General features: G+C 35.2%; 1 protein-coding gene across 1 annotated transcript in view; it reads right to left on the reverse strand.

Moving 5' to 3' along the window:
- The window catches only part of SCFD1 (sec1 family domain containing 1), a 53,517-nt gene that overhangs the window by 24,489 nt on the left and 14,077 nt on the right, over window positions 1-14,951 (reverse strand). Inside the window, exons 8-14 of the mRNA XM_075030348.1 lie at window positions 14,779-14,834; window positions 13,694-13,779; window positions 11,759-11,858; window positions 8,250-8,389; window positions 7,734-7,824; window positions 7,328-7,401; window positions 4,964-5,045 (exon numbers count right to left, since the gene is read on the reverse strand). Coding sequence (XP_074886449.1) covers window positions 4,964-5,045; window positions 7,328-7,401; window positions 7,734-7,824; window positions 8,250-8,389; window positions 11,759-11,858; window positions 13,694-13,779; window positions 14,779-14,834 — 629 coding nt within the window. The remainder of the gene's footprint in view (window positions 1-4,963; window positions 5,046-7,327; window positions 7,402-7,733; window positions 7,825-8,249; window positions 8,390-11,758; window positions 11,859-13,693; window positions 13,780-14,778; window positions 14,835-14,951) is intronic.

The raw sequence follows: 14,951 nt of genomic DNA on the forward strand, positions 1-14,951 counted from the left end.
GTCCTTACTTCAGATGCAATATGGTATCCAGCACGTCAGACATGTTCTGTGACTTCAATTCTACAGCAACTTGGAGACTATCTGTATTATAGTTTCCTTAATTCTCTCTAGAGAGATAAAACTATTGCAAAGAAACTACTACAATTTTTCTAGTTTTTCCATTACATTTGCTTGCTTTTTGTATTTTAACTACATTTGTATCTCCTTACATGGAGCTAAATTCAATGTTTTTAAGTTTAAAATATTTTTCCCAGACAAAAGGCATCCAACAAACAAAGGATTGTCTTGAAATGTGGAAACTTAATCCTATTAAGATAAATATATTATTGTTGAATTTGGCAATGCCCATATTATCTTAGCTGGTGATCTGTTTAAGACAAATTTATTCAGATGGCATGTAAAAATGTACAACATAAAAACAAAGATTCATTAATTCATTATATTTGTCTACAGATCAATTTTTAAATAAAATTATGTAATTCAAACATGAGATACTTTCAATAGTAAGAACAGATTTACAGTTGTTAACTTATTTGGAGCACAAACTAGATAAAATTCTTCTCAACCACGTGCAACTTTATGACTCTTTGACTAAGACTGCTGAGCAAAACAGACTAACCGCAGCAAAGAAAGCTCACTGGTTGCACATACTTGCTATACTTTGAGCCTAAACTGAAACATTAATGGTACATGTACATACTCACCCTCTTAAAAAATTTTGGACAATTACTTTTCAAGTGTGAACTTGACACTCTTTGGGAAAAAAAAGAAACCCAAACTGAAAACCCTAAAACTCCAGGTCCTTTATTTCTATCCACAATACAGACATCAAAGGTAAGCAGCAATGTAAAATTTTTGAGACTCTTTTTGATGCAACAAGAGCACGAACTAAAGAGATGGATCAATATGGTGAGTCTATTCAGCTGCTTCTTCACTCGATAACTAATGAAGGCCACTAGCAAAGATGTTAACTGGGGCAATATTTTTCTAATACTAGTTCACTAGGAATTAGATGGACATCTCATAAATTTTAATACAGATTACTGAATACCCTTAAACACTACTAGTTACCTTTTCACAGATTTCCCAGATATGTCACATCAATGAGACAGTTACTTGCCGAAGAGCCAGCTTGTCTAAGAAGTGCTGATAAGAAGCAGATGTCCCATTTAATTTAAGTAAGTACAATTTTCCTCATTCAATTGCAAACTCACAGACAAGCCAAGAGGAAAAGCTGGGGAATAGGAGCTATACAATCCTGTAGATTCATAAAAGAAGACAGCAAAGAAGAGGTTCTTATGGGTGCTAAACTGGCAAGCAAAGTGAAGAAAAATAATAATAAAAACAATAATAAAATCAAGATTCATTTACAGTTATTCCCTTTCTGCCTCCTGCTCTTGATTTCCTAGTATGATATCTTGTTCTACAACCTCATTCAGGAGACCTTTCTAGCTGCCAATTCAGGGACAGGACCTGTATTGCAGTTAAAGTGCTACACTTCAGCTTGTTTGTCTTTTTTTTTTTTTTTTTAAATATATTTGTGAAAGCCTTCAACTTAGTATCTTTAGAAACAGGCTGTTTGTAAGCCAAAACAAATTTGGGAAATTTGGGAAAATTTTAGGAAATTTTAGGGAAAATTACTGAAGTGCATGGGAGTCTCTCCCTGAGCACTGTACTTCAAGATGAACACAAAATTCCTTCTTTTTTAAGCAGAGAAGTGGAAGCAGGACCTGTTGAAATCTCTTAGAGGGTCATTTTTGTAAGGACTTGTTGGAGACTCTCCTATTGTCTTTACAGTACAAAGGCTCTTCCTTTTAGAGAGAGAGAGAACATGCAGAAGAGAAAAGAAATTTTCTAAGAATTTACTGGGAGGAATTTCTCAAAGATACTGACAGAAAGCAACCAGAAATAACAGCCCCCAGAATGAGTGAGGTTGGTCAGGTAATTATAGTGTGCTCCTATCAAGAGGAAGAGAAACTCTGGGACAAGGCTGAAAGTGGCAGCTACAGCCAGTTCCCTTCAACTGAACTGCACAGAATGATGCCGGAAAGGTCACTGTAACTGAACTCGGAAAAAACTGTTGTTTACTGGAAAGTCACTCAATTATCAGTTCTCAACTACAGAAAAACAGCCTGGACCACTGTGACACACACATTTCACAAACACATACCACTTCTGTTCACACAGTAAGACAAAAATGTAACCTCATTTAAAACAGAGTAGTTAAAACAGTGGAATTCCTTTACAAAACACGAATTTGATAATTTGAAAGACTATTGGAAATCCCAATAATGGAGTCAATCAAAGTATCAGGCCTTGAGATCAAGCAAAATGGGAGATACATGATAAAAAAAACTATGTAGGAATTAAAAAATAAAACCTTAAACCAAACAAGTGTAAGTAATCTAAGACAGATAATAATTCACGTAAGTCTGCCACTTAAATTCCTGTATAGAATTCTAGCAAGATGTTATCTAATCTATCCCCCTCTCCAATTAATCATTTTAGGAAAGTGTATGTGTACACCTTTTCATATGCCATGATTTAACATTCTTCAGTAATCCTAGTATTCATATTAGAATGACATGCAAAGATAAGCATTACTTGAAGCTCTAAAGCAGTTAGAAAGATACATAGAATTCTAGTCCTAAATCTGTTATTTGTGGGGTACAGTCCTTCAGTCACCAGCTTCTTCAGAGAAAAACAATCAATGCAAAACAAGCATGCATTTGTTCTAAGCACTGACAATAAATACTTGATGGTTCACTTAGTGAAAAAAGTGATGCATTCTTTCCACTATTTCACTAAACACTTAGATATGCCAGAAAACTGCCAGGACCCCTGAGTATGTGATTAATTTCTGGTTTCCTCTTGCTGTGTCTTAGAAAACAATCCAAGAGAATGTAGAAAGCAGCTGTAAACTGAACACTAAAATATGACCACAAGAAAAATTAAATTCACTTAGTATATCTAAAGCAGGTGTCGTAGCATTCCTTGCACTGATTCTCATATATGTAGTGAAGAAAAATGCTCTAATACTTCATGTAACAAAAAACCCCATAATTGACAATGCAAACAGTCTATTTTAAAGTACAAATGTGCCTCCAGATTATTTTAAAAGTGAAAATACAGTAACCTGAAGAAAAGCATGGTGTCTCACTAGCTCCTCATGACTAGGCACATGCCAAAAAAATTCTCTTTTACCCTAATCTGGTTTAATTATTTAACTGTATAAAAAAACCTATTAACCACATCCTCATGGTGCCATCAGAATGCCTTTAAAAAGTACTGGCTGAGATATTGGCCTTTTTCAGGGTATTTTTGAGAAATCCATTAGGTATCATATCATCCTGCATGTTAAAATTCCACAGCTCCAGATAGATACTTTTTGTAACACTGGAGAGTGAAAAGAAGGGGGGAAATGTACAGGACAAAGCAGTTGGAAGAAACTCTACATTCATTCAGTGAAATGGTTTTAATGTGGGTAAATTCCAAGAGAAAAGTATGTGCTTCTCCATTAGTTTGAGTTTAAGATATTTTCCTAAATATCTGGAGATGAAGGAAGTTATTTGTTCTAAATTAAAAGAAAAGATGATACAGATGCACATATCATTGATATATTGAAGAAACTCCATGCCCATTTGTCTCACAACCTTCTTTGACAGCTGTACAATAAGAAGGTAAGGAGCCTGAGCACTGCACAATACCAGAATTAAGAATCATTTATGGAGAAATGGATCACCCCTCCCCTGGGAACTCTCTAATAGCAGGCTGTCTGTCAGAGGAAAGAGCCTAAGGGCTAGTAGAGTGCTATAGCAGAGGGACCCTAAGGTAATCCCTTCCACCTCGAAGTAAGAGAAGACTGTGTCACTATCACCTAATGGAGAACGAACAAGTGCATCTGACTCCAGTCCGTTGCCAAGAGGACACTGGCAATCAAAACTGATGTTATTGCCATTCCACATCCTGCTCTGAAACCTGGCATCCGTCCAACAAATAATATATAAACTACTACTGCTGTAGGCTTGCCATTACTGTCTCAGTATCTTTCTCAGAAAAGTGAATTTACAGACAAGGCATCAAATAAAATATTGACATCGTCAACTTCTATTTTTTTCAATGGTATTAGTGCACTACTTTTAAATTGCCAGATACGAAAATTGACATGCCTAATCCTGCAAAAGCCCATAAACTAGCCCCTACAGTAATGAGCCAAACGGACACACTTATATCTCTGCCCCAATTTTATACATATGTAAAACCCATTTATTCATTAAAATTCAGAATGAATCCTTTGTTCGTTTATAATACTTAGTTTAAAAAAATTCAGTAGCAGTAATAACTGAGGACAGATCTTACGCACTTTACAAATGTTAAAGTTAGCTTCAAAACACATTGCCTTCCAGGAGTAATAAATAGCATGGGGTAAAATTTTCTAACTACTGATTTTCAGTGAGACTTGGTGCTTGAATCACTGTTAAAAACAGAATTTCAGTGTTTCTGAAAGTCTCATCTATAATTTCTGTTCTCATACTGTGAAAGCAGATCCATCTTCCAAGTTATCCTAGTAGTAACCACGGTCTTTACTTGATACTGAAACTGTTTGCAAGTTCTCTGATACAAGAGCAGCAGACTTAAACTGAAAAGGGCACAAGCATCCTTCTGAAGTGCTTGAATTATGCACAAGACATCTAACACAGACCCTGCCGAAAAGACCAGTTTAGTAACTTGCATCATTATTGCCACACCTCTGGGTATCATTTTCGTTGCTGAATGGTAAACAGTACCCTTCCAATAAACACACACAGAACAGAAAATTGCTTAGACTGAAGTCACAGCATTTTCTGTAAAAGGTAGCACAACTGAGAAGGCTCACTTTCTTATCTTACTTCACGTGCTCAAATATATTTCTCCAGGTAAGGAGCACTACTGATAGAAAACTGAAGTTGGAGAGCAATCATACCTTTATATGCTCCAAAACGGCTGTTGCAACATTTGTATGAAGATCAATGAGCCTCTTCTTTTCCAGAAGTTCTGGAAGAGAGCTGAAGAGATTAAATACAAACTAACCTGCTGAGTTGCAGTTAGTTGAATTGTGTATTGTATACAGTCAGTACAAAAAAATTTACAGAATCATAGAACAGTTTGGGTTGGAAGAGACCTTTAAAGATTATTAAAATCTAAGATTATAGAATACAATAGGACTGGAACTAAAAAATTATTAAGTATAGATGTAATGATTCTCATAACAGAAGGACGTTATCCACATGTAATAAAATAGGTTTTTACCTTGACTAGCAAAAAATACACATAATGTGGGTAATTTCATATTCCTATTAAAAGCTTGTGATCAACAACAGATATATGCTCTGCTTACCTAAACAAATAATCTACTAGAATTATGGTTTATATAAGCAACATTTAGTTAATGTCTGATACATATTAAAGTGTCAATATCTGCTAAATAATAGTATCTGTCAAATAATATAAAATAATATTAAATAATAATATCTGTCAAATAAAAACAGAACATCTGGATGTCCTGGAATTTGTCACAGGTGCTTCTGCATAGAACACAATTCTCTATGCAGGATTCATGATGGAAATCTTTTCTTTTGTAAAATGGGAAACTGAATGGTTAAGTTTACTTCGTAGAAAATTTTTTACTTAAGGTGTTGTGATCTACATGATTTTCATTGCTGGCACTTGGGCATCACATGTATAGAAGACTGCTCAGGGTCTATACACTTTCACTTTCAAAAGCACTCCAAACAGTCAGTGTCTTACTCAGTTTAATAATAAGCAGATGAGAAGGCACTTAATGACATTGACTACATGGCCTGAAGAACCATGCAGTTAGGTAACCATACTTTCTTTCCTCCTTTAAGCAATTATAAAATCAATGTTACCTATGATGATTGGCCATTAATGACCTTATAGCTAGAAGGTGATTAGTACTGACTTTGTAAAAGACTGCATTTAAAAAAAAGAATGGAAAAAAAGACAGGAGATCCTCTATGTTAGAACCTCTGGTTTTTAATTGCTAATAGATATCCCAAAGTTTTCTAGAAATTGTAAAGTCTAAAACAACTCTGAAGGGTATCTTAATCCTGCTAGCAGATGATGGACAACAAAACAGCAAAGCCTAGTTTAATTCTTCCAAATCCAGATCTTCTAAATGGAAGATCTTAACAGTATTTGGACTTCTCAGCATAATTCCAAAGCTTAGAGCTGAAATGTTGCAAGAGTTTACTGTGTTATACACTATTCTGAAGGGGGACAAGATCTTCCTTAATAATGCCAGATTAAAGAAAACAGTCATACAGAGGCTAACTGAACAGTAGAATTTCCTGATGAAGCTTTAGTCATATGATTTTATTTTTTTGGCTATCAGTTTAAAGCTTTTGATGCTTGTCACTTTCATACCTTGCTGCCTTAACCTGAAAACCAGCATCTTGAGAATATCTACAGAACTTTAAAACTTTGTAGGGGGAGCTTGGAAACATCTGCTCACTTTTTTGAAACTGTCTCATCCATCACACATCCTTTCTAATTCCAGTTAAATTCTAACCAGGGCACAGCATACAAAACAACTTCTGAAACTCATAGAGACAACTAACTAATGCAGACACATGCTAGATTTCACAAGACACTGGCCATATCACCCCATCTATCCTCCGCATAATTATTGTTCATTCTTTCTTCTGATTGGGGTCTTAGTGAAAAGCAGCAAACTGAACAACTCACTTCTCCAAGGCATCAGTGGAATGAAAAACAGATTTATAATGAGGAACAAATCTAAATCTCAGACTTGCAGTTTCATCCATGGTGGCTAGGTCTCAAAAGCAGGAGCGTAAATTTCCCATGCAGAGTTCTTGATGACTATAACCTTGCCAACAGATGTTACAGTAACTACATTAATCAAAATGTAATTAATTACACACTGTACAAAGCAAGCAGATGCCTCAGGAAGTGGATTTCACTAACAATTTTTTTAAGGAAGGAATGCAGAGGTAGGTAGTTGGGTTCTTCTGGTGGAAGCATGTAAGCAAATCTATGATGCACCCAGATTATTCAGGTTTGCTGAGGAAACACTCCAAAGTCATGTACAGAAGGCTAACGGACACATGCTGTGGAAGTTACAAGTGCAAGTACTTGTCTAGGACATTGCATTAAACTCTACCAGAATTATGAACCATTTAAACTCTACTATTGAGCTGAATAGCCTACTTTAAAACTATTTATTTCAAAGGATATTAAAAGAGAAATGACAGAAAGAATTAGAAATGGTTCCCAATTAAACAATAATGCATTATTGATTACTTACCTGACAGCTGATGTTAGCTTAGCTGTATTATCAGAAAGCATACTTATTGCTCCTTCATCCTCACCTTCTATACCCTGGGTTTTGGTGAAGCGTTTGGAAAGAAGAATAAAAACAGTCATAATAAATACAAAGATCACACATGCAAATAAAGTCAGTGCATTTAGAACCTATTTTCTCATAATGACATTAATGCCTGGATAGTGCTTTACAGTTATTATGGAAGTTATATAAATGTAATGCCAATAAACACAAGAAATTGAACCTTCTCATGAAATAGGGTACTTCTATAATGCCTAAAAACCAGCATATGCTGATAATTTTTGTGTGGGGGGTGACAGAGTACGCTAAGCATCTCTACAAGTCCTATTATGTTTTACATAAAGCACATATAGGTGATAAAACTTACCATGATACTTTTAAGTCTTTTGACTTCATCTTCTTGGGCTCTGTAGGATTCCAGTTCTTGCTGAACAGACTCAGCTACCTCTGGAAAAGGACTAACACAATACTCTGCATTAGGCTCAGTTAAATCAACAAATAGAAACACTAGAACCGGACAGCTTGCATGATCAAGAAGATCATGAAAACATTTTCAGAAATATCAACATACAAATCATGCAGGAGTATCAAATCAGTGAAAATAATGACATCTTACTGTAGGTTTATTTAAACTTTCTAAGATATATTCACTGCTTTCGATATTTTTATATAATTTTGATAAGAACAATTTTGTGCTCTGTAACAAAAAGCTAATATACAATTAACATGGACAACGAATATTGAGAAGGATCATTCCTTAAAAAAAAAAAACAACTTCAAAAATATTTTCGAAGAAGCTTAAAAATAGAACTACCATAATATGAAGAATACTTAGAATTTATATTGACTAAATTAATATAAACTCTGTACCTATACAGCTTACCTGCCCTTATGCTTTTGCCAGAATTTATCAGAGGCAGTTAAATCATAGGACTTCTTATTTTTTTTCTTAGGTCTAGCACCTGCTGGAGAACTTTCCATTCCTGGTGATTCTTCCAAGTTAACTCTATTCAAATGGAAATCCTAAAAAAAGAGGAATCATGTAAATATTTGACAGTTTTTAACTATTTAATCAGTCTTTTATAGTCAACCAATTATCTTCCAGAATATTTTCTAAAAAATATTAACACAGGTATTTATCAGAATTTCATAGGAGGGCAGGAAAAGATTTACTAACTAACTAGATAACAACAGCAGCAATATAAGAACTCCAAAATTACTCACACTTACTGAAAAAATACCAAAAAAAGCAACAGATATTAAGCAAAGACACCTGATTGTCTCACAGGCAAGCAATCTTCTGACACTGAACTCTGAACACTGTTTTCTGTACAAAAAATAAATTCTTTAGGAATAACTGAGGTTTAACAAGTGACCAAAACTTTAAAGTAACAGAAGTGTCTGTGTTGCAGACAAAAAGTGCTTCTAAGGCTGAATTTCACTTCCACAACTACAGCACATGTATCAAAGCTGCAAAGAAGCTCATGACATCAGCAACAGGAATATGCACTGTGAGGACTATTTAGCTACACCTTCACAGCTCTTACACTATTTTTTCAAACACTAGTAAAATAGTGAGTGCATGATACAGCAACAGTTTGCAACAAGGCTGCTATTTCTCCATATAGGTTTTCTTCCTCCACAGATGCATGAACCTAGAAACTACAGCTTTTTGCTAGATGACACAGTTATGGTCACGTAATATGTCACCACACTGCTCCCTATATGTCTTCTGGCTGTTTCGCTCATTACTTTTGCCAAGAACAGCTCTGTATTTTCTGCAGCACACATATTCCCTCCGGCTTTCAACAAAGATTAACAAGTACTCCACTTGCTGACTTTGTTCTAAGCCTCTTTAAGAACATTTAAAATTTCAAAGGTGCTCTCTGCTTGGCAAATAATGATAGTCATATCTTCAACTATACAGAATCTGCCACGAATTTTTTAGAATAGTTTTTTTTTCCAGAAATAAAACTCCACTTTATTATGTTCATTAAAATATACAGAACTAGATCACTGTAAGTGAATAGTCAAACAAAATTTTTTTAACGTTTCTAGTTATCCCTTGGCAGAGTTCACATTTAAAATGAATTACTATAAATGATCCATGCCAGAACAGAAACAAAACCAAGTAGCTACTCAAAGGAAGCACATGCAGTCAATGAGCACAAACTTCATCTTACAAGACATGTTTAGTGTTTCAGCAAAAATTTTTCAAGTACATATGTACAATAAAAACTGAAAACAAAATCATTTGATTGCAAATTCAGCTGTAATTTTTAATGGAGATCTATGTTTTCCCTCAATTTAACTCACCAGTGACCTGAGTTTCCATGTCAGTTCTGGCATTGACAGGGAGTTTTACCAAAATGATCCTTATTGATTAGTGTTCCTCCTTTCACCTTCCCATTTTGTCTTTATAAGGCTTTCCATCCATGCCTCCCATTTTTCTGTATCTACTCCTGAAAGGTTTTTTATTCAGAAATGGGAATCTCCTCACAAAAGCCTGTTTATGTGTAGAAAGACCATGATTATAATCCAAATGGATGCAGCACACAACTTTGTGGCTGGGTTAGCATTTAGTTCAGCACCCCACAGAATTCCTGGACTACTGTAACTGACAGCTTAAATGAAAAACAATTGATTTGAAAGTACAGTTTACATAATCATCAACTTGGTAACACATTCAGAGTTACAGTTTATGGCCTTTTAAAAGGCTACTGTGGTTATTTCATGAAATATTATGCTCAGTACGTGAAGAACCTGGCATGCTTGCCTTTAAGGTGAATAACTTGACTGTTTTAGAAATTAAACTTTTGCCCTTGACATGGAATCACAGGCCACTTGGTTGCAATTTCACTAGACAAATTCATAATCCTATCAACTCAGTCAACATGCAACATTTAACAAGTAGTTCCAGAGAAACTACTGAAGCCTGATGCAGTACAGATAAATATCCAATGATCCTCAAATCATTCTTCTAGTGTTATTCTAATACCCCTACATATTTGTACCACTAGTTGCCCTCAGCTTCCACTACATCTTTGATCCCTCTGCATCTTGATGCACCAAAGTCCTACCCCAACACATGCCTGAGGCCACCAGACACTACCTTCTCTACCTGGCAGCTAAGTAGGAAGCAAGTACATGGAGCTTTGCATAGATTTACTTTCTAGTAAATGAGCATTTGCGGATTAAATGGTTAGCAGGTAACAAACTGAAATAAGTGTAGACCTTGTGCAATAGCATTTACACCTGTAAAAATTCTAATTTAGGTTCCCATCCCCTACTCTTTCAGTGATTTTCAAAAGAAACCTGTAGAAATTCAGTACTTCCATTTGCAAGTCTCTAGCCAGTTGGACAGTTATTGGAGAAAACACAATGCAAGCTGTGTTGTTTTCATATATGCCTTTCCTAAAGAAACTAGGCCAAAAATTGCTTACTTGTCAAAAGCACCCTTTAAACTTAAGAGAAGGGACTTCTCATAAGGAACAAATTACATAAAAGTAATGAAGTGTCCTAAACCATCCCATTAGTGTTAAAATATTTTCACTGTAGCAATGCCAAGTTTCTGGACAACACGGTATGACTATACAGTTCACGGTCAACTTTGTATACACACACATGTGTGCATGTGCATGTTTTACATACTCCTCTAACAGTCTCAACAATAAAACCAAAATATTTCTCAAAGCTAGATATTGAAATGATTTGCTTGACTAACTCTACAGTATAAAAAAGCCTCCAGATAGTAATTATTCTTACTCATATTATCTTTCATTATTTGCTCTGTAACTATATATGAAATGCATAAATCTTAGGTAAATAGTATTTAGTTTCATTCAAGTACATATCTACTACTGGTTTTATAAAGTAAACTTGAGGAAATAAAAGTGGTTTAAAGCTATCTGAAAAAAAAAATTTAAAAAATCGATTTTAGATTCCTCACAGTAGGGTCATATACCACTCTCTCTCTCTATACTGAACACCTACGCCACCTTGTGGAGAAACCCAGAAATAAGTATTTTTAGAAATTCAAACATACTAAAATTGGATTAAAAACTCATTAAAATAATCTGTTTTTCAAAACTGAATTGTGCTTAATCGAGTTTGGAGTTTACATAACACAAAAGATCATGAATTACTGAAGAAAAAACTAGGACTGCTGAATTACCTATCTTTTGCTAATATCAAGATTTCAACTTTTTAACCATTTTAGAAGTTATTGCTAAATAAACCTTCTAGAGAAAGTCTTCCAAGTTGTTTTTTACTAAACAATTTCCAAATAAAACAGACAAAACAGACTTTGGATTAAGAGAGAATCTGGCATCAAGTTTAATAACAAACTGAGTGAAAAAATAGTTTTGGTAACAAAATCAGCTTTATTCTTACCAGAACATCATGCACTAAAGCTTGGTATGTCCAAGTATGATGTAGAGGAGTTGCTAAATCTATGTTTCTGTCAACAAGGACTAATAGGGGCCTTTGGAAGCTGAAAAGATGACACTGTATTAGTATTTCTTTAAACATGTTTAGAACACCCCAGTAACATCCTGAGTGATATCAGCCACCTTCTACACCATATTTTAAGTTAAAAGCCAAACTGCCTACTGCAGAGTTCTTCCAGCCTTCCCCAAAGCATCTGGGGCTGATCACTGCCAGAAATTCCATGAATCGTTGTCTTAGTAATGATAAAAAGATTATTTTATTTTGTACTAAGTGAAATTACCAATGCATAAATATTGAGCAGAAGTCAAAACACTAAACAGTAACTAGTCTTCTAGATATTAACTAATACCTCCTTGTGTGGATGCACATTTGAGTTCCAAACAACTGTCTGAGTGGGTAATATCCCACCTTAATCCCCATTATGAACCTCAAATATAAAATCTCTCTTTCAAGGGTTTTTAATTTCATTTTTCTCTTTGCTTGTATATGAAGTCCATAAAGAAAAATTAAGAACTTCTGAGATGCACTGTGGTAATTCCATCAATAGTCAATTTTGCAGAAAAAGAATGCAGACATGCCTAAATGTCTTGGGTTATAGCTACAGGAAAAATTTACAGTGAAGATAGGAAGGCTGTGAATTGACAGAACATTACTGCAACCATTTCCCTCAAGCACATTAACCCTACAGTAAATGTGATGGCTAAATTACAGTGTATTTGAACAGAGTAAAAGGATGTTAATTCCATGCTCTGGATTTCCTTACAGTAAGTATTTTCACATATATATATATATATAAAATCTCAAGAGCCTTAGTCACCTGATTCTGAAAACAAAACTAAAGATCTGAAGCCATTTAACTGGTTACAGGTTCCCATGTTTCCTTTTCCCTGCATTTTTATTTTCTGAGGGTAACGATGCTATACTGTCAGGAGAACAAGCCACCTCCTGAAGGAAAAACAACGGTTGCAGTTCAGTTCCCATGAAAATGAGGGAACTGGTATTTCACAGCTATTCTCTCTCTTAATACCTTTCAATCTCATTCCATTTTGCCACCTTTTATGTTTTTTGTGTCTTTTATCCAAGTTACGCTCTTAATTTGAGATAAAAATATGACTATTTTATATCCAGTCAGGAGATCATAACTGTTTCCTTCAGCTACAGTCTTTCCAATACGTCTCCTCACCTCTTCCATGTACAGTGTGAACTCCTGTAATAGTTTCCTAAGGCAGCCTGTGGAGTATTCCAACTATCTGGGGGTAATGGTATACACCAGAGGCTACTGAGAAGGCATCAGATGCATGCAAGCATCCACAAAGTCTTTTCTCACCTCTCTTTCCCCTCAAAGGATTCAAATGGTCATGACTTAAAAGTCCTTAATTATCTAATTATCCAAGTGGTAGTCCTTAAGCAGTCCTTCTCTGGCAGATATAGGGATCAGCTGACAAACACTTGCTTTTGACCTAACTACAACTGGTAACAGTGCTCACCAGTGAGAACACGGGTATTTCTTTCTTTTTAATGGACTAACGTTGTGAAGATACGTTCAGACAACTGCATATCGTGGTCCTGTAAACTGAGTGTATCTGCAGGAGCATGGTTCTTGCCGGGTTTACAGGGTGAACAAAATTACCTGGTTCGTTAAATAATTTTTGCATGACTGTTGTAGGACTGCACACTTATTAGCTGTAAAAGTTTTCAAACCGGTTATCCTAAGAGATTGGAAAACTCCCTTAAGAGTACATAAATTCTTATAATATAGAATTTGAACCAAATTCTTGTAAATACAGTTTTCAGTACAGTGGTGACTTATCCTAATGAGATATTTCAGACAACTGAAATATGAAAAATAAAAATACATAGTTATTACTAACACCATACCTGAACTGGCCAGCTCCAAGTGTGTCACCTGTAAAAAGACTGTTTCTGGCATCTCTTAGATTCTCTCTGAGCTTCTTATCCAATTTCTGAGTGGGGGGGGGGAAACAAAACAGCTTTTAACAAACAAACGGTTTCCAAACCTCTTTATATGGTCAACATTTAAAGATTTATTGTACTGATTTTGTAGTTTATAAATGTGATAGCTGCAGGAAATCTAGGTCCACTGCACATGGGAAAGGAAGAAATCTCTTCCTTCTATTTTCTCCCTGCAGCATTTATACCTTTATGCAGGACTACAGAGAAGGTGTTTCCTTTATGTCCACTAATCACCTCCCAGGCAATTAGCAACCTCTCCCTAAACATGCAAATAGAAAATACCAGTAGGAAGCACCAAGAGGGAACCACAGCAGAAGCAGCAAATTGGGCTGTCAGACACTACCCACACTAGGTGTTTCATAAAAATGAGATTACTCTCAACATGAATGCATGCATACTGAATGCTTAGGTTTAATCAGTATTAAGGCTTCACTGACAAACAAAGATGGGAGGAAGATGGAAGAAATGAAGCACAGTGCCTCCCAATGAAGACAGTGCTGTAGAGATTTTTAACTGTGATTTAGTTTGGAAATTTCATCCCTACTTAATGATCAAGTTGAATGTCAGTTTAGTTTGATATCATAAAAATGTCTTGTACTTACAGGGTCTCCCAGTAAGACAGATAAACATTTCTTACTAAGACATACAGAAAACCCCAGGCCAGACAGCCACTTTTTAAACTGTGTAGATGTAGCTTAATGGTTGTAATTATGCCTGTCAGAAAATCTTGATAAACTCTAGATTAGGAATGATTGTTCATGTTTAAGTTTCTCATCAGCCGATTCCATAATATAATGATTTCTACAGATGAGCTGCATCAGATGACCTGAAGTCAGAAAGGAGAATCGGTGTATCTCCTTTCCAGTTTTATTTCCTTCATAAGGGAAAGGATACAATGACACTAGATCTCTGCCTAGTATTGAGAAAAGGAAACAAGGTGTTAGGAAAGTTTTAAAACAATGATACTTGTTTAGAAAATAGTTTCTTACCACTGCCACCATTTCAGCTGCAGTTCCTCTTGAGCATCTGATTATAGGAATAGCTCCTAATAAAAGATATATTGACTTCTACTTGCATTATAATTTTCAGATTATAAATTAGTGTACTTTTCATGAAACAAATTTTTAAGTAACATTCTGAGATTAAATTTTTCAAGTGGACA

This window comes from Buteo buteo, chromosome 6 (assembly GCF_964188355.1).
Source record: "Buteo buteo chromosome 6, bButBut1.hap1.1, whole genome shotgun sequence".
Lineage (NCBI taxonomy): Eukaryota > Metazoa > Chordata > Aves > Accipitriformes > Accipitridae > Buteo > Buteo buteo.